At 38.9% G+C, this 25767-nt stretch overlaps 1 protein-coding gene across 7 annotated transcripts in view; it reads right to left on the minus strand.

Annotated features, from left to right (window-relative positions):
- Positions 1–25767, minus strand: part of CCDC129 (coiled-coil domain containing 129) — a 276989-nt gene that overhangs the window by 23014 nt on the left and 228208 nt on the right. For all 7 annotated transcript variants that reach the window (XM_021079202.1, XM_021079201.1, XM_021079203.1 and 4 more), the window contains 2 exons: positions 4770–4852; positions 2789–4087 (listed from right to left, as the gene is read on the minus strand). In XM_021079202.1, coding sequence (XP_020934861.1) covers positions 2789–4087; positions 4770–4852 — 1382 coding nt within the window. The remainder of the gene's footprint in view (positions 1–2788; positions 4088–4769; positions 4853–25767) is intronic.

Raw genomic sequence — 25767 nt, forward strand, 5'->3', positions numbered from 1 at the left:
ATATGGGTCCAAGACCTTCTCTTGACACCAGTAGGCAGAGTGGGGAGAGCTCTGTTCTACATGCAGAGTTATTCATCCCTGGAGCCAGCTCAGGTTCATTCTTCTGTCCCTATTCTAAGCAATGTCCTTCTGTAGCTCCTGACCCAGTCCTTGCCTTGTACCTGGCTCTGGTTCTAGCACCTGAGTTTCCCTAGCACATCTCGTACCCTTTCCAGAATTCTAGCTTCCTCCTGGAAGCTGAAATCCTTCTACCTACTATGATGCTCCCAGGGGCTGGATGCCCACCTGCTCTTTCAGTTTCTAGAACCACGTTCCTATAAATTCATAAGGACACTCCAATACATTACAACCCCTTATGCCTTCTCTTTCATACCTTTCATATTAATAGTTTTACTGGACTGTACTAGTTGGTCAACTGTGCTCTCCGGATGCCATGGTTTGCCTGATGCACTAGAAATCTGCCTGATAACTGTAGTCAGGTCCATCCTTTGTACGACTGAGCCACTCTAGAGCCTGGTGTCTTCTTTATCTGCATTGATTTGTCACAGTCGCCTCAACCATGCCAAATAACCTCATTAGCCAGGATTGCCTTGTTTGTGCCACAGAAGACTGATTTACCCTTTTTTTTTTTCATTTGTGGTCATATAACTGAATAAATGTTAGGCTAATTGAGTATCAGTATATAGCTGTTGCCATAGATGCTTAATTTATAACATCAATACATTAAGTAACAGCACCCCCCCCCCAAATTTGATGGAATAGACTTCCAACTGCTTAGCTCATGGGTACATGTTATTTCTCTTCTCATCACAGTCAATAAGTGATTTATATTGCTTTTTAAGAGTGGTGATATGAACAGAAAATAGAGAAAGTCTTATTATGGAACAAATATCTGCCATATTTACACTGAAAGAATGACGTCGGGTATGTCTAGAAGGACCTTTGCTTATAAAGTTTTAAACACAGTTTTGATTTTTTATACTTTATTATTTTAAACAAAATAGAAAACCAAATATGGGTTAATTTATACATCCCTGTCAAATGTACCTTAAAAACGTAAATTAGAAAAATATTTTTTTCATGATATGTCATCAATATCAACAATCTGGTTTTTATCATGGAAACTGGAGTACCTAACTGTAGGATTTAATATTTTCTCCCTGAAACCTCTTAAAATGTCACCTTCTCTAGCTGTGTTTTACCCCTAACATTTTCCTCCATGTACTACATGGTTAAGCAAATGTCTGTTCTCTGAGAGCTGAGTTTTTCAACCTTGACATTGTTGACATTTGGGGCCAGAAAATTCTTTGTTGTGAGGGGCTGTCCTGCGTATTGTGGGATGTTTAGCATCATCCCTGATCTCTGTCCACTAAATGCCAGTAGCACCCACCCTAGTTGTGACAACCAGAAATGCCTCCAAACATTGCCACAGGTCACTGGGGTGGGGGCGAGTTATCCCCACTTGAAAACCATTGCCTTACAGCATTTAAAATCTCTCCGTTAGCATCAATGATGATGATGCTACTATTCTCTTCATCTTATTCTCCCAAAGACCCCAGCTATACATTAGCCTTTGTTCTTTTACCCCAGTGAACTTACACCTAGGATTGACTTCAGTGCCTTCTTTGACTAGTTCAATCCTCATCAACGATTCATTCCAAAATATTACAAATGCCTGGGAGTCTTGCAATTTGAAAAAAATGTAGTGAGTTATTTTATCTTTCATACAACCACTTTGCATGTTTATATTACATTCATACAGATGTCTCTGTGTTGAAGGACCATGTAGAAATTTGCCTTTTCAAATACTCACTTTCTCATGTTACTATTACACTTACATAGATTTAGATATTTTAAAGTTGGACACATCTTTGAAGTGTATTGTCCAAGAATTTGGTGACAACTAAATTTGAATCTGAATCTCCACTTAGTACTTAATAGTTTCAGGAAGACGGACTATTCCTTAAACTCTCTCAGTTCTTGTTTCCTCATCTATAAAAGAGGAAGGACTTGACATGTATTAGGGACTCAATAAATATTTATGGCATGGGTGAAAATGAGGGTTATTTGACATAGCATAATTAAAGTGCTTAGCATAGATGCTCGGTAAGTATTTGTGGAATTAAAAGGATGGAAAGTAACACAGAAGGCACCAAACAGTAAGCACTTAGTAAATTATAGTTCCCGTCCATTCTCCTTTGAGAAGCTCTATATTTAAGATCTGAACAATAACAGCATAGTAATAAAAATTTATAATAAGAGTAAAAACCCACACAATTAGCATTTTCTAGGGTTTTCTATGTGCTAGGCAACTGTGCCGACTGCCTTACAAGATTTCTCTCGTTTAAATCCTAAAACAATCCTGTGTCACTGACATGAATAGTTTCCCTCTTACAAAACAGGAACTAGGATCAGAGAGATGACATGGCTTATGTTAGACTGCATGGCGAAGTGAATTTAATTTTCAGTTAGACTGAACTGAAGAGGCGGTAGAGATACATTTACGTGTCAGACCTCACATGTGAATGTATTGTTCTATATTCCTCTGTAAAATGGGGGTTAACAATAAAATTTGCCTTCCTCCCTTCACAAGGTGATTGGAAGTATCAAATGAGAAGAAATTTGCAAGAATACATTGTAAACAGTAAAGCACCCTACAAATATTACTCATGATTTGAAAAGGAAAGGTATGTCTCCAGAGCTGACATTTGGAAGAGAGGAAGGCGGAACATGCTCTGGATGATGTTGCTACATCTGCTTTCGTATTTTTGCAGAGGTGAATACTTACAGAATACAGCTCCCTTGCTGTCGTGTCCTGAAGGACTTCCAACCGCCTCGTGAACTGGGCTTCCGGATGCTTGTGTGAGCATGAGCAATGCCTATAGGCTGAAGACACAGAGCTGGGGCTTTGCCTCTCTGGGTGGCAGTGCAGATGGTGATGGTAGCAGACACAACAGTGGGCAGGTACAGCAGGGCAGGTGCCCACTGAGTAGAGACCCGGGAAGCCCGTGTCTAGAGAGACAGACTTGGTGAGGGGCTGAGCCTTCTTACTTGGAGCTGAACAGCAATGCCAGAGCCTAGACTCACATGCGTAAGTCTGAACAGAAACATCGCTGAACTGTCTTGCTTCTGTCCCCAGTCCTGGTTCTGCGGCCGTGACAGGGTCACACTTAGTGCATTCTACGGTTGCTCCTCTAGAATCCATTCCCGAAACCACAGCGTTCTGAGCAGCCGAGGCCAGACTGGAGGGCATTTGGACGGTCACAGACTTGGAGCTAACGGCGTTGAAGTCAGCATTTGGAGGAAGGCGTCCCATCTCAGATTCTGCCCTCAGTGGTATTTGACCCAAAGCACGACACCTTGGCCTTGCCTGGGGAACATCTCCAACCACTTTACCCAGATGGGGAACGGACTCTTCCGATAGGTGAACACAGCTGACTGCAGAGGGCATGACCTCCAGGTGCCTGGGCACATGCTGTGGGACATCTTTGTGCATTAGTAAGGGGTTAGTGCCAGGACAGAGTGGACTGCTTTCCACTCCTCTTGGGGCCTCAGAGTCAACACGAAGGAACTTGTCTTGAGGAGGAGAAATCCCAGGTGGTCTCTGAGACCCGCAGGGGTGAGTTTGCACACACACTTCCACGTCCCCAGCTCGCCCAGGCCTCAGAGGGTCATCCTTCACTTCCGCGATGTGCGCCACGGTAAGACCCCGAGGACAATCACCTTTGGAGGGGTCTGTGCCTACGACAGTCTCACACTCAGCTTGGGGCTGCTGCTGCTGGCTGTCTTTCCGTGGGAGTTCTCCCCCAGGGGGGGTCTTGTCAAGAGCCAGATCTTGGGACAGCTGCCCGGGGGGCCCTTCCATGGCCTCAAACTGAGACCCTTTCTCCACCACAGAGGTTGAGGCTTTTTCTTCCAAAACACTCCAGTCTTGACTTGAAAAAGATGTGCTCACCATACTACTCCTGGAATCCGACTCATCTGACTCTTGCTGGCAGTCCTGGGAAGACCCTGAGCTGTGGCTCTGATCCCTTGGCTTTCTATATCCACTCTCCCCAGGACTCTGGCTGCTTGACAAGGGAGGCATCTGCGGAGGAAACCCAAATAAAGGTGAGTGTGTCAGGAAACTGGAGGAGGCACTAGGTTTAAGAAATGGTTTTTTTTGCTTTACTTTTTTCCTTATCATTATCCTTGACTTAGGAATCAGAAGGTAAGCGTTACTAACTCAGGTTTATGTGAGTTTACCACTTTACCTGGGACCTTCTTCCAATGAAGCTCAGCTTCCTTCTTTTATTCATTCAGTCATTCCTTTATTATTTTATTTATTTTTTAAATTAAATTTTTTTTTCTTTTTCTGCTGCACCTGCGGGAAAGGCATATGGAAGTCTCCAGGCCAGGGATCAAGTTCCCAGGCCAGGAATCAAATCCCAGATGGAGCTGCTGTGACCTACACCACAGCTGCAGCAACACTGGACCCTTAACCCACTGCGTGGGGCCGAGGATGGAACTGGCGCCTCTATAGAGACAAGCCAGATCATTAACCTGCTGTGCCGCAAGTGGGAACTCCTCGGCTTCCTTCTTTAGAAAAATCCAAAGAATGTAAAAAGGAAAGAAACGCTGAGCTAGGTGCACTTGTCCAGTGTGACCCCAAAGTCCCATCCCCTGTTCTTGGGTGACTGTGGCATGTGTCTTCTAAGCACTGGCTGCACTTTCCAACAGCAGCAACACATGCCTTCCTTCCTAGTGCCATCCTCAAGTGGCCCCTCTACCTGCAGGGGTGGTGGTTCTGGTGGCTCCTCCAGGAACCCACTGCTGTCAGACTGGCAGCTGTTTGCTCGGTTCACCATGGCACCTGCAGAAAGGAATAAAGAGTGAAAGCAGGCTGCCAGCAGGACTGCGGTTCCAATGCTCTCTGTGCCCGACACGGGATAGGTCCTCAATAGAGGTCCACTGCCTGGAAGTATAAATGGATGAGGGAATGCCAAGGACTTTTTAGAGGGTCTATGTAAAACTGTGTCACTGGTTTCCTGAAACAAGGAATAAAACTCGAAACAAAGGAAAAGGAATGAATGGCTCTTAAGACTAAATAGCAATCTGACTGTGAGATGCATCTTTACTGAAGAGAAGACAATCCAGAAAGAAATGCATATGCCTTAAATGCCACACTAACGATAATAAACACCAAAATTTATATATCTGTGTATATGTATTGCAGTCGACTGAATGTTATGCCTCCTTCCCACCAATTCGTATGTTGGAATTGTAACCCCTAAAATCATGGTATCAGGAAGGGGAGCCTTAGGGAAGTGATCACGTGATAAGGGCAGAGGTCTCATTAAGGGGACTAGTGCCCTTATAAAAGAAACCCCAGAGGGCTCCCTTGCTCCTTCCCCCATGTGAGGACACAGCGAGAGGATGACCGTCTATGAATCAGGAAGCGGGTCCTCAGCAGACACCACATCTGCCAGCGCCTTGATCTTGGGCTGCCAGCCTCCAGAACTGTGAGGAATAAGCTTCTGCTATCTATGAACCATTCAATCCATGGTATCTGTTATAGCAGCCCAAGCTGACAAAAACACATGCATTCTTTTTCTTTTGACTAAATGTTGGATAAGAACCCCTTCCTAGGTTCATCTGGACTGTAAGTACATGACTACAACTCTCCACTCTTGTTTCAGACTACTGCTGTCACTACTGCTGTGGTGAGAGGCTGGAAGGGGCAGAGAAAGAACAGTGATAAGTTTGGGCAGGTAATAACTCTGCAAACATTAGCATCTTGAAATTCTAAGTCTACCTGCAACTTCTTCTTTTTTTTTTTTTTGGTCTTTTTGCCTTTTCTAGGGCCACTCTCACAGCATATGGAGATTCCCAGGCTAGGGGTCTAATTGGAGCCGTAGCCAGGGGCCTACACCAGAGCCACAGCAACTTGGGATCCCAGCCGCATCAGCAACCTACACCATAGCTCATGGCAACACCGGATCCTTAACCCACTGAGCAAGGCCAGGGATTGAACCCAAAACCTCATGGTTCCTAGTCAGATTCGTTAACCACTGCGCCACGACGGGAACTCCTACCTGCAACTTCTTATGTAAATATTATATCAATGGGGCTGGGGAATGGGTGGTTACTAGAGGGTCATACCTGCTAAAGATTAAATTGTAGGATTTACACTGCTGTAATGAGGAGTGCTTCTGGCTACACCTTAGTGTAGCTAGAAAAAGCTAGAATAGGAAGCTTATTCTAAGTATAGGTTAGAATAGTACATCTTTTGCGAAGAGCATGGTTGGAATACAGCCTCCTTTTCGCACAAGCAGAAGTTCAACAAATCCCTAATATAAGAAATATGAAGAAAACTATACCAAAGCACATCAAGATGAAATTGTCCAACACCAAAGATAATGACAAAACTCTTAAACTTAGCCAGAGAAAAAAGACGCATTACACACAGAGGGAACGAAGATAAGGGAGGCAACAGAGTCCTTGCTGGAAATAATCCAAACAAGAAGACGGTGAAGGAACATCTTCAAAGCTGAAAATTAAAAAAACAAAACAAAACTGGGGGAAGTTGTAAATATTTTAAAAATTTCTAAATCTATTAAAAATATAATTGACCATTTAAACAAAATTACTAAGCCAAGAAAACCAAACATCTGTTATAAAATGGTGTGTAGAAGGAAATACCTGCGAGATTTTGTTTTAACTAAGATGTGTAATTTTTGTAGTCTTTAACTGGGTAATAGACTACTTGTTTCCTTGTCAAAGAAATGGCATATACTCACTGTATGTTTATTATAAGAAATTTACCTGTGTAATATTTCACATATACAATATTGTGTAATATTTAATACTTCACTGCTTTGTTATAATTAACTTTGCCAATATTAAAACTCTTCAGATCCGTTTAGAGGTTGGGGAAAAGAATCAGCTATTTTCCTCCTTATATCAACTGTGGGTACAATATAAAGGATGATTATAGCAGAAACCTTTCAAAAGCTCAGTGCAGAATTTCAAGCATTTTTTCAGTGCTACACGAAGGGTTCTGTCCACTTCGGCGGGTGACTCTCCACTGCATAACCCTGCGGAGTGGGAAGCCCGTCCACAAGAACTTCCCACACAAACCTCCTGCTCCAAGTTCCCCTTCTGTCTTCAGATGCCCACCCACCACAGTGTTTCTACTCAGCCTCCACGTCCCTCTGCCGTAGACAGAGCCGTGGAGAGGAGAGAGCAAGCCAGGACTGACTTCCACCCTCAGTCCCCAGCCTCATGCTCCCTAAACATCAGGAAACCCAAAGATATTTCACAAGAGGCTGATTCTTGTTGAAAGACAGACAGAACGGAATTCGCAACCTCTAGCTTTTTCTAATATGTTTTAGTGCAAGATTCGTGCCGCAAGCTGTGAAGGACTCCTAGGCCTAGTACACCATCCTTCTTTAAACTTTCCAGGTAATGTCTAAGCAATTACTATTACAGAATATAAGCTTCATATAAAATGGTTCCTATTCCCTTTCCTTTTTTTTTTGGTAATTTAATGATTTTCATTTTTTTTCCCATTATAGCTGGTTTACAGTGTTCTGTCAATTTTCTACTACACAGCAAGGTGACCCAGTCACACATACATATATACATTCTTTTTTCTCACATTATCATGCTCCATCATAAATGACTAGATATAGTTCCCATCGCTATACCAGCAGGATCTCATTGCTTATCCATTCCAAAGGTGAGAGTTTGCATCTATCAGCCTCAAATTCCCAGTCCATCCCACTCCCCCCCATTTGGCAACCACAAGTCTGTTCTCCATGTCCATGATTTTCTCTTCTGTGGAAAGGTCCACTGGGCTGTATATTAGATTCCAGATACGTTTCCTTTCTTCCAAATACTGGGATGAAATTACACATTAGAGCAGTAGAACAAAACGATAGGTTACAGCCCATTTGTCCGTATCCTGGTTGGTTCATGTCAGTCTGGTCCAAATGAAAAAAAAAACAACCACAAACATAAAGGGTTCCTAAAAAGTAGAGAGAAATTTTCTCTACAAGGGATATATTTTTCAAGATGAAACATTCTCTACTAAGGTCAAAATTACACTCATATGGAAGGCACAAAATACATATTTTCTTTTAAAATTTTTATAGTCAAAATAAAGCAACTAAGCTGTCTAATTTTAAAAAATATATAAAAAGGATATATTTATAACTGTTACTTTTAGTTGAATGTAGTTGCATAAAGCACAAACCCCCAAAATTAACAAAAATAACTTCTGAAACTTATTTAAGTGAATTTGTGGAGAAACCAGATTTTGAGAGCTTCTATTTGAAGGCGAGACCAAATGGTGAAAATGGGCATACTTCTCTCAGGAGTAGAGGCTTATTTATCTTGTGTTTTAGAAGTCAAAGACATGCATTTGAATCATTTTGAGCAAGTCATCAAGGAAATGTGGTCCTATTTACAGATGTTTGTTTCTTCAGGAGGTTAAAAATCTTTCCTGGCTATAAATCACCTTTTTGGCAACTAGATGATAAACATCTCAAAACTGTCTTTGCAAATTCTAAATATTCTCTCAGGGTTGTAAGAATTACATGATTTAAAAGATGGGAAATTGCCTAGTCCAGGATGGCTGTGACAGATGATTAAGCAAATAGACAATTACAGTAGTGCCAGTTTATAACTCCTAAGCTGTCACACCTAATACGTAACTTGAGGAAGGGCATGGCCTCTGGCAAGAGTAATGGATTAACACCCCCACCCCCAGGCCAGCCCAACCCAGTTCCTGAAACCCTGGCGCCAAGACCGGGTAGAACTTTGGAAGCCTCATCACCTCCATTGGGATTTTCCCTAGACACTCAGTATGCCCGAGGGGCCACAGCTCTTTCTTACTCCACTGGACTGGGGCCTTGATTTACCCCTACCAGTCCTTTTCCCTTTTATTATTCTGATCCTCCCCTACTGGGTGGAGCCTGCTCCAAACCACCACCAACCCCTTGTGAGATTGTTAGGCTGTTGCTTCCCCCATTCTGCAATTCCACAGCTCCAGGAGGCTAATTTCTCTACAGTGCATCCTACTATGATCCAGTTTGGCCCAACAACTGAGTCATCTGGAAAATCTGGAGCCAGAGTTACTGGGTTAAGATTCCGACTCTCCTACTTACTAGCTGTGTGGTCTTGGGCATGCCACTTATACTTCCCGAGGCTGTTTCCTCATGGGGCAAAGAATAAATATGCTAATAAAAACTGCCTGTGGGGTTATACAAAGAGGCTAATATCCAAGAATATATGCATCAAGAATTTATGCACATGTAAAATATGATGTGATTATACATACTTTTTTTTACTGCAGAATATCATCTCAGTATCATTATTTATCAGAACTCAATCATTATTAATATTATTACAGATCACTAATGAGTATCACTATTAATATTAATGTTTTTTAGAAGTCACCTTTTCCAGCACAGGACTGTCCTCACAGAATTAAGATTTTCACCCTCTGAATTAGACAGACTCTGCCCTGGGCAGAAGAACAGCTTCGCCATCTCTTAAGTGTGAAATATTTCTGCCTGGGAGGAGACGGTGCCTCAGGCACTTTGTCCAAATGATCACCAGGTGGCAGCATTACACCAACCACAGCACAGGGGAGGCAGGGCTCTGCTGAGTCTCTGAAATGGCTTAAAGTAGTAGAAAAGTCACCTAAGTGGAAAGTTTTACACTTAATGTAGTCTGAGTTCCTAGATGCTCAGGTAAAAAGTCTACAGGATTGAAACATCAATGGGGGTTGGGGGGGGAGAAAAGGAGTCTTGAGGGGTGTGTGGCATGCTGGACCTGTGCAGAGCAAAAGGAATGGTTCAGCCTTAGGCTGTTTGGGGTTTCCATCTTTACTGATCTAGTCTACTTTACCTGTCTCTTTGCTGAGCTCTTCTCTCTTCCATCGCCCAGTGGTAGACAATTCAGTGACAGCTCCGTGAAGAAGCTGAGCCTCAGGGGGAAATTACCTTCGAACTGGACTGGACGTTGCAGATTAGGCAAACCTGAATGCCCTTAGGAGCTGGGCAGGCAGCACAGGCATGTGAAGCAGCAGGATTCAAGACAATAGGGGGTAGTGTGGATGGTCTGGACTCCAGAGTGTGTGCTCCCCTCGAGGGCATTTAAAAATTAATGTGCAGAACAAACAAAACCTCTCTGTGGGCCAGGAGGTCCCTGAGGTTGGAAACTAGGATGGTGCCACCCACCATCTAGTGCAGAAATCCCTACCAGGACATTCCTTACAGATGGTCATCTAGGTGGCGCTTGCCCACTTGGGGTGAGAGAGACCTAGTCCTGTGTAGTCAGCACATATCATGTCTTTTAGAAAATGCCTCTTTATATTGAGCAAGTCTACTTTAGCACTTGCTATTTATTGGTCATAGTTTCCTCCGTGGAATAATCCAGAAAGTGTCTAACCCATTTTCCTCTGGACAGCTCTCTCATACGCTCCAGGTCTGTCTCCTCAGCTTAAAATCTCCCCAGCCCCCTTAAAGCAGCCGTCACAAAGGAGGGTCTCCAGGCCATTTTGAATAAGTGCGTATTAATAACATTTGCTGCAAAACTGGGCACCCAGGTCTCGATTCAGTGGTTGAGACAAGGTCTGACCAGCATGGAGCAGAGCATGTTTTGTAAAATAAAAATCATAACATCCACAATATATATTCTGCTTTTCACATAATATACTATGAATTTTTTATCAAAAATTCCTTACAATTTGCATGTGTTCACATGTGTGCATTTGTAAGCACATGAATTTCTTTTATAGATTTTGTTACCATCAATATGCTACTTGTATAAAAAATAACTTGATAGGTTTCTTTCTTTTTTTCTTTTCTGTGATCACAAGCAGCTTAGAAAGCTTAGGAAGTGTCACTTTCTTAAACCTTGAAAAGTGCTCAGCCATAAAACCACTGAGCATGGGGCATGTTAAAAGATGAAATTCTTTGACAACTTTTAATTTCTTCAGTAGTTATTGATATTTTGGGATTCCTACTTTTTGAGGTAATGGAAGTATTTTTCTTATTTTCTAATGTTATTAGTCAAACAAATAATTTGTTTTCATTCTACAGTCTCTAAAAAGAAAAGACTATGTCTCTGCCTCTTGTTATAGCTTTGACCTTATTTCATATATTTTTTGTATGTACTTTTTTCTTTAATTCTACTCTAATAATAATAATGTTGTAATTTCTGTTTTATTTTTGTGTACATTAGCATACTTTTTGGTATATTTTTGCCCATCTATTTTAACTTTTCTGTGTTTCTTCATATTAAATGTGGTTAAAAATTTTTTTTTTTATTGTGCTAAGAGTTTTTTTTTTTGTTTGTTTGTTTTTTATTATTTTCCCACTGTACAGCAAGGGGGTCAGGTCATCCTTAGATGTATACATTGCAGTTACAGTTTTTTTCCCCCACCCTTTCTTCTGTTGCGACATGAGTATCTAGACATAGTTCTCAATGCTATTCAGCAGGATCTCCTTATAAATCTATTCTAGGTTGTGTCTGATAAGCCCAAGCTCCCTATCCCTCCCACTCCCTCCCCCTCCCATCAGGCAACCACAAGTCTCTTCTCCAAGTCCATGATTTTCTTTTCTGAGGAGATGTTCATTTGTGCTGGATATTAGATTCCAGTTATAAGTGATATCATATGGTATTTGTCTTTGTCTTTCTGGCTCATTTCACTCAGCATGAGATTCTCTAGTTCCATCCATGTTGCTGCAAATGGCATGATGTCATCCTTTTTTATGGCTGAGTAGTATTCCATTGTGTATATATACCACATCTTCCAAATAAATGTGGTTAAAAATTTTTAATGACCTTTAGGTCTTTCCCTTTGTTGAACCAGCAGAAATTGAGGGGCAGGAGAAAGAACTTTGAGCTCTTATTTACCCCCACCTCCTTCAGGGTACTATTTGAAAATGCCTCTACTCCTTTATGGTGAGAACTCCAGGTAAAGCATTTTCTTTTCGAGGTTTCCTCTTTTATCAGGCTTCAGTAACATGATTCTTTCCCACTGTTTTTTTCAGACCTAGGAGTGATCATGGCTTTCCTCTATGGCTAACCTAGGGGTGCTTCCTCAACTCTTATTGGTTCCTTGAATCCAGTCCACTTCAGTAAATAGTTCCTTTGCTTTCCTTTTTTTTTTTCTTTTTTTTTGTCTTTTTAGGGTTGCACCCACAACATATGGAGGTTCCCAGGCTAGAGGTTGAACCAGAACTGTAGCTGCCAGCCTACACCACAGCCACAGCAATGAGGGATCCAAGCCATGTCTGTGACCTACACCACAGCTCATGGTAACACTGGATCCCCAAGCCACTGAGTAAGGCCAGGGATTGAACCCACATCCTCATGGATACTAGTCAGATTTGTTAACCACAGAGCCATGAGAGGAACTCCAACAGTTCCTTTTCAAACCTCTCTTCAGTGAAACTCTTTTGAATATACTATTGCTTTTCTGAGTGAAACATCCAGTTCAATCAACCAGGCAACTAAAAATGCCTTGACATGACTAATCTTGTATTTTCATAGTACTGAATCTTTGTATTTTAATTCTAATCAATCTCCTTTTTAATAAAAAGGAGACTTGGGTTTTTAGGGACCTCAATCCACCCAAGCTTGGAGGAAAGAAGGACAGAGGATTGAGACACTGCTGTCCATATCTGTCATGTTTAATCCTTTTCATTTCTTTGTCCTGTTAATTTTGATGTTTCTCTAAAGAATGTCTTCCATGTCACTTTTTTTTTTTTGCACTATCAATGTTATTTTTTTATTGCTTGCAGATCATTTTAAATTCTGGTAAAAATTACTTTATATATTCTCATTCTTTATTTAACAACCATTTACTGATTGGCTACTTTGTGCCAGGCACTGGATGAACAATGGAGGGAGTTGAAAGACACAGTCCAACATCTGAGGAACTTGTCTAGTTGACAAGGCACAGGTTATGGGTAAAATAGATGGTAACAAAAAATGCTAAAAATGTATTTTAATTTAATTTGATAGCAATAAGAAATACCCCAGAACATCTTTTTTCAATATGTTTTAGAAACACATAATTCACCAGGCAAGCCTTCTAAGAAACAAAATAATCTTAAAGCCAGTGACTAGCCACCCTCTAGAAAAAAAGCTTGCTGTATTTATTTACTCATTTCACAAATATTTATCTATTGAGTGCTTACTGTGAGTTAGGCAATGTTCTAGATTCAGAGGATACAATGGTGAATAAGATTGTGGCTCTTCTCTGTAGAAGTTCACAATCTAATATTCTAAGAATGAACTATGAGGATATCAATAGCCCTTGTAAAGAATAATCAGCCTTATAACAAGAGTCTTTGAACACAGTTAAGTCCCTTTGGAGTTCCCACTGTGGCATAGTGGGTTAAGAATCTGACTGCAGTGACTTCGGTTGCCGTGGAGGCATGGGTTTGATCCCTGGCCCAGTGCATTGTATTAAACTATCTGGCATTGGCATGGCTGCAGTGTAGGTTGCAGCTGTGGCTTAGATTCAATCCCTAGCCTAGAAACTTCCATATGCTGTGTGTATGGCCATACCCTCCCCCCCAAAAAAAACCCCAAGTCCCTTTTTCTGAGACTCCAGCAGCCCTGAATTCCTCCTTTAAAGCACTGTTTCACTGAAATATGTAAACTATTTGTATTCAAATGCTAAAAACTATTTAGAAGAAAAATCCCAAATACATAATACAGGGGGGAAAAATCAAATGAAGCTCTTGTATATATCTTTGTGCTATTCATGACGGTAAAGGGAAGCATCATAACAAAGGAAGAAGACAATCATGGATCTATAAACAGTAAAATGCAAACAGAAGTATATTAGAAGAACTTATTTCTACCTGGTAGCACCAAATTATTCATGGCAAATGGATCAATGGTAGTGCTCAGAACATGGTTGCACGCTAAAAACTTAAAGCATGACTGTGGTCATATGGCAGCCTTATTAAATTGACTTTTCAAAAGGAGTTATATGGCTGGATTAATTTCAAACAAGCAGTTTTAATATCTTTTGTCTTGCAAAGTATACTTCATTGCTCTATGTGATATTATGATTCTTTTTTTCTGGACTTCGTTCTTACAAAAGGAAAAACCAGAAGATGCATGCACAGTAACAGATTTTGAGGCTGAATTCTTTTTTCTTGGTAGAATATGTTTTTGCCAAGTTTGCAACCCACTTGAACTTCTGTTTGTTCTTTGATTTTTAGAATAAACTTGGGTTCCTTTTAACATCAGAAAAATTACAGATTTTGCCACAGATAAGTCTTAACAAGGTTTACTCAAGATTTTTATCATCACCAAATATCTGTAAATAACGAACCTTCTTAATACATTCAGTGTAACTGAATTTGAAATAGTGTTTAAAGTGAGACCATTTTATTTTCATTAAGCATTTATCAAATAACTTTATAAAGGACATATTTTTAAAAATACATTTTAAGAAAAGCATACTCTAATTTTTTAACTGTTTGAGGAAGAGCTTGCCTTGATCATTTGTTTCTCCAGTATACATATCTTTGAGTGTTTGTCCATGCTAAGCACTAAGGTAAATTCTGGGGATTGAAAAAAAATCAGACATTATTCTGCCATCAAAATGCTATGGTGTAGTGGATTTACCTGCTTAACCTTGGCTTTGCACATATTGTATAAATAAAGACTACTTTAGAAACACATTACACAGAGAACTGGTTAATCACAGAATAGTGAGAATCGAAGATTTAGAACTGAGAGTCTTGGGTCTGGATTTGTCACTAACCATCATGGGCACTGGAACAAATTACTAACTTTGGAGGTCTTCCTTTCCTCATTTGTAAAGTAGGAGGGTTAGCCTAGAAACGCAGTCATTAAGCTTTCCACTTATAATGACAAAAATTTGCCCGAAATAACCATAATTCCATGCCCACCCCTAAACATCTGATATGAGTATGCATTTTGGCTCAGCAGAGTCCACTAAAGCCTATCAAGACATGAAAGGGATACCTGCATGTATTTGCAGACAACGCAAAGGAAGGAGGACAAAATCTATGTTTAAAAATGAATAAATTATTATGGTTAATATATACAGATTAAAGGTAAACCTGGATATATTTTAGAAATTATAAGAAGACAAAGAGAACAGGGAGTCAAGAAGGAGAGCAGAGAAGATTTCCTCTTTCAGACATACTATAAGGTGGTGAGTAATCAGGTCTTAGAGAGTGAATCCTGAAATGCTTTGTGTCACGCACTCCCTCAGGACACACATGATGAAACATTTCATCCACTTTGGCTTCTAACAAAATGCAATCTGCATCAGCAAAACTCATTTGATAATAAGGTTACATCCGTTCGGGTTTTTTGCAGCACAGAATTTGGGCAGGGCATGTCATTTGAGGTCAGAGAGATCTGGGTTTTGTCCTGATGCCAACATTTGCCAGCTGGGTGAACTTGAGCAAGTTACTTAATTTTTATGAGTCTTGGTTTCCTCATTCACAAACTAGAAATAACTGTAGGTATGTCTTTATACTCAACTGTAAGTATGAGGTTTTACATCGAAACCAAATTAAGGAAGGGAGGTTTCCAAAATCTGCGTTTGGCCCTTCGTGGCGCCCTACTGCTTTCTTGGCTCCAAGCCTTTTCTAACATCATCTCTACCTTCTCCAGGAAAAGTGAAGACCCCCCACCCCCGAGGCATTCTGTCTTGGAACTGGGCTAGGGATCAGCAAAGAAACTAATATTTGGGCAACTTGTATACCGAGAGTAGGCAATATCCAGATGCCTCTAGCAGTGTTGAGTATCGGAAGCAAACATGAGAGGGATTCCCCCACAGAATAATGCAGACTTGCCCTCTTTCCATTTTCTCATGAATAGCCTCAATTATTTATTATGGGATATTGGTCATGTAGGGGAGAGAGGCAAGTTGGTTGGTGATTGAAGAGATAGACATCAAATAGAAAAGTTAAGTTTGGAGAAATGATTACACCTTTAATTGATACAGACCTCAGAGTCCTTGCTCCCATAACACTAATGGGTACCAAAAGGGCATATGATCCATAAGGGTCTGTGAGCCAATGGTTTCTGTCTTCTCCAGGCTTCCTTAGGATCCCAGAGAGGCTGTCACTACCAGGAGTTGTCTGAAGAACAGGTTCAATTTCTCTAACAACAATAAATAAGAGTCTGAAATTATTTCCCTACCATTTCTCTTGCTACAAAGAAAAAAGGGACTTTATTTTATTTTCTTTTTCTGCAGTGATTTATGTTAGAAGCAAATTTAAATACTTTTCCTCTGAAGTCAAGTATTTTCTTCTGAAATTCAAATATTTTCTCTTCAGTCTCTCAACCAAATTTACTGAATTTATTTTAGGAAAACCAGTGTTCCTAAAGTACTGTTGGAGCAGGAATGAGGCATAAACATAAACCAGAACATTACAAGAGAAAATGATGTTTTTTTTTTTTTCCTTAGAAAATGGGACATTGAATTCTTTGTAAAGTAAGGGACTCTTCTAAAGAGGAACTGCAATGGAGGAGCCCAATCAGAATGTGTTTCCTGTGAAACATGTTTGTCTAGACTCTGTTATTTCCACTTACAGTGAAGTTTTCTTCACACAAAGCAAGATGATTTCTATGTTATGCTCCTACACATTTTCTTTTAAGTAAACAATTAGAGATATTTGGTTAGTATCTCAGTGCCCCTCGTTCTAAACATAGAAATGCTTAACACTAGAGACACGTGATCCCTTGGCATTCGAAAACTTAAGGTTAATGTTGTTACAGGCCATCAGTGAAGTACTTGATACTGAGAAACTCCTCTCCTTTAATCACCCTCTCTGCACTGGTCTATGCCACTTTTTAATTGTTAGTGTTACCTCCATTCTAATTAGAGCAGTGCTTCAAATCTACTGAGGTTATAGGAGTAATAATAGGATTTTCCCCTTCTCTGGGCTTTTATTCCTGAAGGATGCCAAGTGTTTTAAAAACTGAACAAGTTGAGAGACAAATTGTATGGGATAGGCACACCTATCATCGATGCACAACCATCTCCGGAGTAGCTCCCTCCAGCTGTTTACCACCTCACAGTGGTGCCTGGGACCAGTTGGTTAAAAAGGAACGAAGAATGCCACTTGGCAAATAAGCAACAGGGGATTTGAGGAAGAGAAGATATAATTATCTAGCTTGGCATGTGACCAGGACAACCACACCATATACGCAAACTACCAAGATTCAAATCATTCCTTTTATTAATGGAGTACTCCGATTTGGAAAAGCAAAAAGTGGACAGGAGAGGTTTGGGAGTCTGACAATTGTTTGAAAGACTAGCTAATGTTTTGATGTTGCCAACACAGCATTTTAGAAACGTTTTTGGTCCTGTGTTTTTTTGTGTCATTCACCTGTACTAATCCTCATGCTGTTTCTGGCTTTGGGCACAAAGGAAATCAGAAAGAGGCCATTGAAAACTGTTCTTCTAACTATCTAGGGAAGCTGGTGTGTTATATATAAGGTACTAGTTATTTTCAAAGCTACAATAACACAAAATGCCTGTGGAATCAGAGATGATGAAAAAACGAGATCTTTGTCAGTGTGTGAAAGGGTGTGCCCAAACTGTATTACCTCCTTCTCTTCATAGTCCCACTCTGCATTCCCTGTTTTTCCTGGGAGCATGTCCTGATAAATCACTTTAACACAAACCTTTTCTCAAGGTCTCTCTCTGAGGAACCCAATCTGAGACAAATGGTAGGGTTATTCATAAATGCACTCTAAAATCTGTATTTAAAAAAATCTAATTATTGAAAGCAATAGGCCCAAATATGTAAATACTCATCACTAGGCCCAGAAGGGATAATCATAAATAGAATAAATAAAAAAAAAATTAACAATAATTTACATTTAAAAAATCAAGGAAAGGGTCATGATTGAAAACCCTGATCAATTCAAGATAACATTACTAACATACCAGAAAAAAAACACGGTTCTTGAAAATTGTAAGAATTCCAACAATTTGCATGTTTTTACGTACAATTAGGCACCTTGCAATGTCATAGCATTGTGTAGCCAGGCTGCTTTATAGAAAACTGAATTAGAAATCTCAGTAAACTCTAATGTACCACTCGTATGGACTCTTAATTAGTCACTTGGTATACCAGTAACAATCTGGATTATATCTGAAAATGAGAGTACAGTGGTTACACATACTTTGCCTACAGTAATCAAAGAAAAGGCTTCCATTTTTCTAATCAGTTGATGTCTCATTTTGCTGAAGGGCTAGATGTGGATAATTATTTATCATGTCTTCATATCTTTGTCCATAGAAACGACAGAAGAGAATTTACAAATGACCTTCAAGATGAATCCATAGTAATAACAATACTACTAATATCCACCATTTACTGATCACCATTACTGTTTCTGATATTCTCTATACACTGTGTTCCTGACGCTTACACCTGCCAAGGTGGGTAGGTTTTATGAGGCCCATCATAAAAACGGAAACATTAGGGTGTGTGAGTCTGAAGTAACTTACCATGGATCACACAAACAGTGTGACTTGACCTTATGTTCACACACTTTCCATTAAAGTGCATATATCAAATCTTTGGTGTTTCACCAGTCAGTCCTGTATCCATGTCCAAAGAAGAAAGGGGAATATGCTGGTGATATGTATTTAAAGGATCTATATCACCTTATTTTCTAAGGGCTAAATTCTGGATTATGATAATGCCTGAAGTTTTACTAATCAATATACACTCTCAGGAAGCCACTCTTATGCTCCTTAAGGAAATTGATATAAAATTAACCTGAACGAAGTAATAGTCTCAAACCTACTGCTTATAGTTGAAAAAGAAACGTCTACATAGTCCTTGGCTGATGGTGATTGAAAACCTTAGCAGTGGATCTGCAATGCGGTCTAGTGTTTATTCCTGCCATTCTTCTCCAGGGAATAAGAAACGCCATTCCAGGGTTCCTTGTGCTTTGAAAGTATCAATGGAATTTCTGAGTCAGAAATTTCTCAGTGGTTGTTTCTGAAATAGGATTAAAAAAGTGAGCAATGACTATTCTAAAAATCATATGATAAGGGTGCCCACTCTCTCTCCTCAGAAAATCTTTCCTAACTATCTAATACAATATAGCTCCCTGTGCCAGGACCCTATAATCCATTATTCCATTTTATTTTTTCATAACCTTTAAAAATATCTAAGATTATTTCATATGTTAATTAATTAATTATATAAACATCTATTGCTCACCCATTATGTATCAGGATCTGGACATGTCCTGAGGATCTGGGCACACAATATTGAACAAAACAGAAGTTACTTTAGTCATGAGATGTATACACTTCTTAAGTGTATGTCATCGCTTCCTTTTGCAGAGACTTTGTATTATTTACAGCTCTGGACACATAACAGGTGCTTAATAAATTTTTGTTAAATTACTAGAAAAAATATAAATCTGCAAACTTGCAGGCAGAGTTATTTTTTAATAGGTTATTGAGCTAAAGTTGAGTCTTACTTTCCCTTCTACACCCTGCTCCCCACCAAAAAAAAAAAAAAAAAAAAAGGTAACTGGCTCTGATCTTCCTTAATAAGGCATTACTTTATTGGAAATATTTATGAACTGACCTCTTCATCCTCCTTATCCTAGGTGCTTAAGGAAATATTGGAGGTTATGTAAGTATTTTAAGCATTGGATAGTTTGGACTAAATGACAATCTGAAAGTTCATGGTACCTGGAGTTGAGGACGCTGGATGGTATAGTGAAGAAGTTTCTAAATTTCAATATATCACTTTGCTGTACAGCAGAAATTGACAGAACATCATAAATCAACTATAATAAAAATTAAAAAAATAAAATTTTAAGATAAATGACTGAATTCAACTTCCAGCCTTGGTGCATACTAAGTGGTTGTTTTGTGGCCAGTCCCTTAATTCCTCGGAGCCAAAGTTTACCATCTGAAAAATATGGATAAGCCTGATTGCTCAAGCTAATGTACTCATAACCATAAGGAGAGAACTTATGAGCTAGAAAAATCTGAGGTTCTTATTAATGGCAAGAATAACATAAATGTAACTTAATGTCATCATACTGTACAAAAAGCAATAAAGATTTGAAAACGATATCTGCATTGTTGAGAAGCTGTCTTTCAAATTCAGGAAGGTCCAGAATGCTGTTGGATATACAACATAAATATAAACATAACCACTGAATCTGGCTTTAGACTGAAGCAAAGCAGACTGCTGATCATATGGGGATTTAAAAGAAGGATGGCCTTAACCAAGAATATCTTTCCTTCTGGTGTGTCTTACTACCTGATATTCTACTACTAGAAATGTTTCAATCCACTGCTACTGAATAATGAAACAAATGTAGATTCTGGACTAAAGTGGTAGAATGAACACATACCATTTTTTCCTTAGCAAATTTCTCAGTAAAACTATAGTAAAGAAATTTGTTTCATTACGAAGTCATAAAAGGAAAGAAAGCACTCCTGGAATAATGGGAAAATAGTCCCTCAAGCCCCATTTCTACATAAAAGCAACATGAACACTGGAAAAAATTATCAAAATTAACTTTTTCAGGACTCTAGAAATGAACCAAGGCTTACAAAAACCTAAGGAGGATTTTTTTTTTTTCAGAAAAACAAAGCTGGATATAAATAAAAACACTGAACTTTGTGGCATTTTAACTTATCCTAATCCCATAATCCTTTCCCCAGCTCTACATTAGCCTTGAAAACCAGCAGCCTTGGAACAATGGCCATATAAACAAGAGGCCTTAAAAATTATTGAAGGAGGAAGAACAAGGTGAAACTCCCAGAAAAATCCCATCCCTGGAGAACTGTCATTATTTGACCTGGCTGACAGCTCTCTGGCAAAGCTCCATTCAGTAAGCTTGTCTTTATTTGATCTGACTCATAGGCAAGGGAAGTCACATCATGTGTGTATTTGTCAAAAACAACCAGTGATAATCGTTTAACATTGCAGCTACCCCAAATAGTGATACAACATGGGGCAAACAAGCAGCTAACTAATATCCATATAATACTCTGAAAAGCTCTGATAGATTCCTATGGATCTAGAAGGCTGTACACATACATGTACAGGGCTCTGTGCATGACCAGGAAAGGTCTGAGAAGATCCTAATTTCTCACCTCTGACTGATTCTGAGGCTCTGAACAAGCAGGAAGGAAAGACTAAAGCAAATTGTATATAGTTGGAGCATTGAAGCCATGTGCCAACATATGCACAGAAACCATCAGCAAAGGGTGAGAAATTTATTTATTCAAGGCACTTAAGTAAATATCTGTCCAATCATTAAGTGACCACTAATTTATCTCAGTTGAGACTTCAGTGGCTACACATGACAAAGAAGACAGACTTCACAAAATTAATCCAGGAAGTCACTTTAAAACAAACAAACCAGAAACAACACCAACACTAATACCAGCAACAACCTATCATAACAGTAAATCATAGGGAAACTCAGTAGGCTTAATAGTTAACTTTTCATCAGATACCATGAAGATCAGGAGGCTGTGGAATGACACTGTTAAAGTACTGAAAGAGAAAAGAACAGCAACCAAGAAATTTTGTATTCAGTGAAACTGTCCTTCAAAAATAAAAGACAATTTAAGACATTGCCAGATAAACAAAATTGAGAAAATTTATCACTAGCACACCTGCCCTATGGGATAAATTAATGCAAATCCTTCAAGCTGAAGTGGATAAAAACTAGAGAGTTGGTGATGCTAAGATACCCTAAAGTAACAACTGTGCACCAGGCATTCAGAACCACCACCTAGTGGACTGGAAAGGCATACTGAAAACAAAGCTGTGTTTTCTGATTATGTATCTTTTTTATCTAATGACATCAAGGGAGGAGCTTCTCTGAAGGAAAAAAAGAAAATAGTACCCAAAGAAAGAATCTGAAAAAGAATGGATATGTGTAGATGTATAACTGAATCACAGAAATTAACACAACATTGTAACTCAATAATACTTTAACAAAACTTTAAAAAATGAACAAAGAAAGAAAGAAATGAGTTCTAGGAGAAAGATAATCTAACTTAGAAAGACGTAGGAAAGAAAAAGGTGAAGGAAAATCCCCAAGGATGACAGTTTCATAACAGGCTTAGAAATCATCCTATTCAGAGGAAAAAAAGAATAGAAATTACCATAAGGGTAGATGCCAAGAGTAAATTGAAATTATTGGAATTGCTAGTTTACCTGACATAAAAATTTAATTTTAAAGAAAATATATTGAGAAGATACTGAAACGTGTAGGAAGTGTTGGCAATATACACAAAGGAAAATAAACAGAAAAAAACACTTTGCTGAAAATATTTTGGTCTTTTTTAATTCAATATCTCTATGATATTGAATTAAACTTTCAATTTCAATTTCTCTGAAGAAAGCCCCACTGATACATCATTTGATATTAATATTTGAAAATGATAGTCTGAGGGGCATAAAATTTTTTTTATTCTTTCAAATTCAAAGCTCTTTATCAATATTAAGTCAGGTCAACAGACGTTTATGGTATTGCATTACTTCATCTTTGCAAAATTTTATCTATGTGGCTTTAGTTGTATTTAAGCCTATAGTGCCCGGCCATCATGAGTGTCTCTCTGTCTTTAGCTCTATTTCTCTCTCTCATATCATTGCACTATGAAGACATTTAGAAAGGGGCTTGATTTTGTCTTATATAGGCAGAAATTCAGTCCCAGCGAAACCTTTGTTGTCTCACTCACCAACTGAACAAACACTTTTTGAACTTCCAATAAGTGCCAGGTTCCACACTAGATTACAAGGGTACACATGTCAGGGTTTTCGGACTGCTAGGAAATCATAATCTATTCACTTTACATCTAATATAGAGCCAATATGATCATCACAACCCAACTTTATAGTATTTATAACCATAAATGTAATAAAATTCATGAAGAAAATTTTAAAAAGAGCAAATAGAGGTTTCTGAAATAGTCATATTTTTCAGGAGGTAAGAATTTATACTAAATAATATTATCTATTAGTAAATCAGAACAATAATGATAGAAACAGAACTTCGAATCTCCCTGTGGATTCTGCCCATTTTTTAAAGAAAGGCACTTAATGAAAAGAGAAAATTTCCAAGTTCATACCACGTTATATTTTATAAAATAAATTTCAAGTCCTATTGGTTAATGCATCAGACCATGACCAAGGTTAGACTTGTGCGATTGCCATGCAGGTGGGCAAATTGCACATGCTGAAGGAAACAGACCATGTCAGCTATCATTGTTGAAGTCTGTGCGGGCACCAGAAGCAGACTAGACTTGGCAGCAGAAGAAACCAATCAAATTCTCAGCTGCTCTGGCTCTGAGCCGCTCTCTAACCTCTCTTCTCATGGAGAAGAACCAGCCTCACCTCTGGCTTCAACTTTCCCAGGGAAGGCTAAGAGGGGAAAATGCCAACTTTCTTTCCAGAGTGAGGAGAACAGCCAGAATAAGATCAGATATGGAAGGAAAAACACTAATACTCAAAGCTTCTTCTAGTACCAGTGTCCTTTTCATTTGTTCAAACTTTTCTAGAGCCTTGTGCTCATCATAGGGATGATATCTGCTACACAAGACAAGCACTGGGATTTTCCTTCCAACAGATTCCTGAAAAGGAGGCAGGAAGCTATTGTTTTCCCCTTGCTCACAGCAAGCCATGATCTTTACACTGATTTCATACTACCAGGGACTTGTGGCAAAACACAAACTCCATTATTAACAGCCTAGTTTCTTGATGCAATATTCACCTTGGCTGGTTTTATTTTAGCGCTTGGCCAATAATTAAAGGCACTTAGAAAAAAGAGTGGAGGAAAAGTATTGCTGCCGAGCTACAGCAAGAATAGGGGAAAAACTGTAATAAAGAGCATTGAAATCCATCTTTTTTACCTCTCCTTTCTTCCTCTTTGGTGGCTTCTATTAACCACCTTGGCCACTCCCTCCATTCCTTCCATAATCACTTCTCCAGGCTCAAAAAGGAAGGCCTGTGAGAGACTGATCTCCTAATCCTCTTCCAAAACAACCTCTCAAGCTAAAACAAAATAAAAATAAAGGATTCTTGGTTTCATATCTGACATAAGCTATCCTTTGAAAAAACCCTGAAAATATCTCTTGTTAAACAAAAATTTAACCGATTTTTATAAAGGGTATGGAAGAGCATGCTCTTGTTTACTTTCACCTAGTAGAGTTTTGTTATGGCCTAAATGTTATTAATAATAATTATTAAGCCTAAATTTCAATAAACTCGACCCCCTGATTAAATCATAAACTTTGGTTTGCTCCTTTTTTTGCTGTGGATCACTTCAACCATATTATTATACTTGGATTTTAATATTCCCTTAGAAATACACTGGTGTCCTCTTGTTGAATTATAAATCTAATTCTACCTACATTTTCATATGAGTGGTATCTCGACTTTTCTAACATATTTTAATTTTTTTTAAATTACTCAATGAATGTTATTACATTTATAGCTGTACAACAATCATCGCAACTAAATTTTATAGCATTTCCATCCAAAACCCCCAGTGCATCCTCCCTGCCCCCCAACCTTTAGCATTTGGAAACCACAGGTTTTTCAAGGTCTATGAGTCAGTATCCGTTCTACAAAGAAGTTTGTTGTATCATTTTTTTATATTCCACATGTAAGTGATAGCATTTGATGTTGGTGTCTCACTGACTGACATCACCTAGCATGATGATTTCTAGGTCCACCATGTTGCTGTTATTTCTTTCCTTTTAATGGCTGAGTAATATTCCATTGTGTATATGTACCACATCTTGATCCACTCCTCTGTCAATGGACATTTAGGTTGTTTCCATGTTTTGGCTATTGTATATAGTGTTGCAATGAACACTGGAGTACGTGTATCTTTTTGAGTTACGGTTGTCCCTGGATAGATGCCCAGAAGTGGGATTGATGGATCAAATGGTAATTCTATTTTTATTTTTCTAAGGAATCTCCATACTGTTTGCAACAGTGGTTGCACCAATTTACATTCCCACCAACAGTGTACTAGGGTTCCCTTTTCTCCAAACCCTCTCCAGCATTTACTGTTTGTAGATTTTTTGATGATGGCCATTCTGGCTAGTGTAAGGTGGTACCTCATAGTGGTTTTGATTTGCACTTCTCTAATAATGAGTGATGTTGAACATCTTTTCACATGTTTTTTGGCCATCTGTATGTCTTCTTTGGAGAATTGTCTGTTTAGATCTTCTGCCCTTTTTTTGATGGAGTTGTTTGGTTTTTGGTATTGAGCTGCAGAAGGTGTTTATAAATTTTGGAGATTAATCCCTTGTCAGTCACTTCATTTGCAAATATTTTCTCCCATTCTGTGGGCTGTCTCTTCATTTTGTTTAGGGCTTTCTTTGCTGTGCAGAAACTTTTAAGTTTAATTAAGTCCCATTTGTTTATTTTTGTTTTTACTGTCATTATTCTAGGAGGTGGATCTGAGAAGATATTGCTTTGGTTTGTGGAGGAGAGTGTTTGGCCTAAGTTTTCCTCTAAGAGTTTTATTGTTTCTGGTCTTATATTTAGGTCTTTAATCCATTTGGGGTTTATTTTTGTGTCTGGTGTTTGGGAGTATTCTAATTTCATTTTTTACATGTGGCTGTCAAGTTTCCCCAGCACCACTTATTGAAAGGGTTGTCTTTTATCCACTGTATATTCTTGCCTCCTTTGTCATAGATGACTTGACTGTAGGTGCATGGGTTTAATTATGGGTTTTCTATCCTGTTCC

This window comes from Sus scrofa, chromosome 18 (assembly GCF_000003025.6).
Source record: "Sus scrofa isolate TJ Tabasco breed Duroc chromosome 18, Sscrofa11.1, whole genome shotgun sequence".
Taxonomy (NCBI): domain Eukaryota; kingdom Metazoa; phylum Chordata; class Mammalia; order Artiodactyla; family Suidae; genus Sus; species Sus scrofa.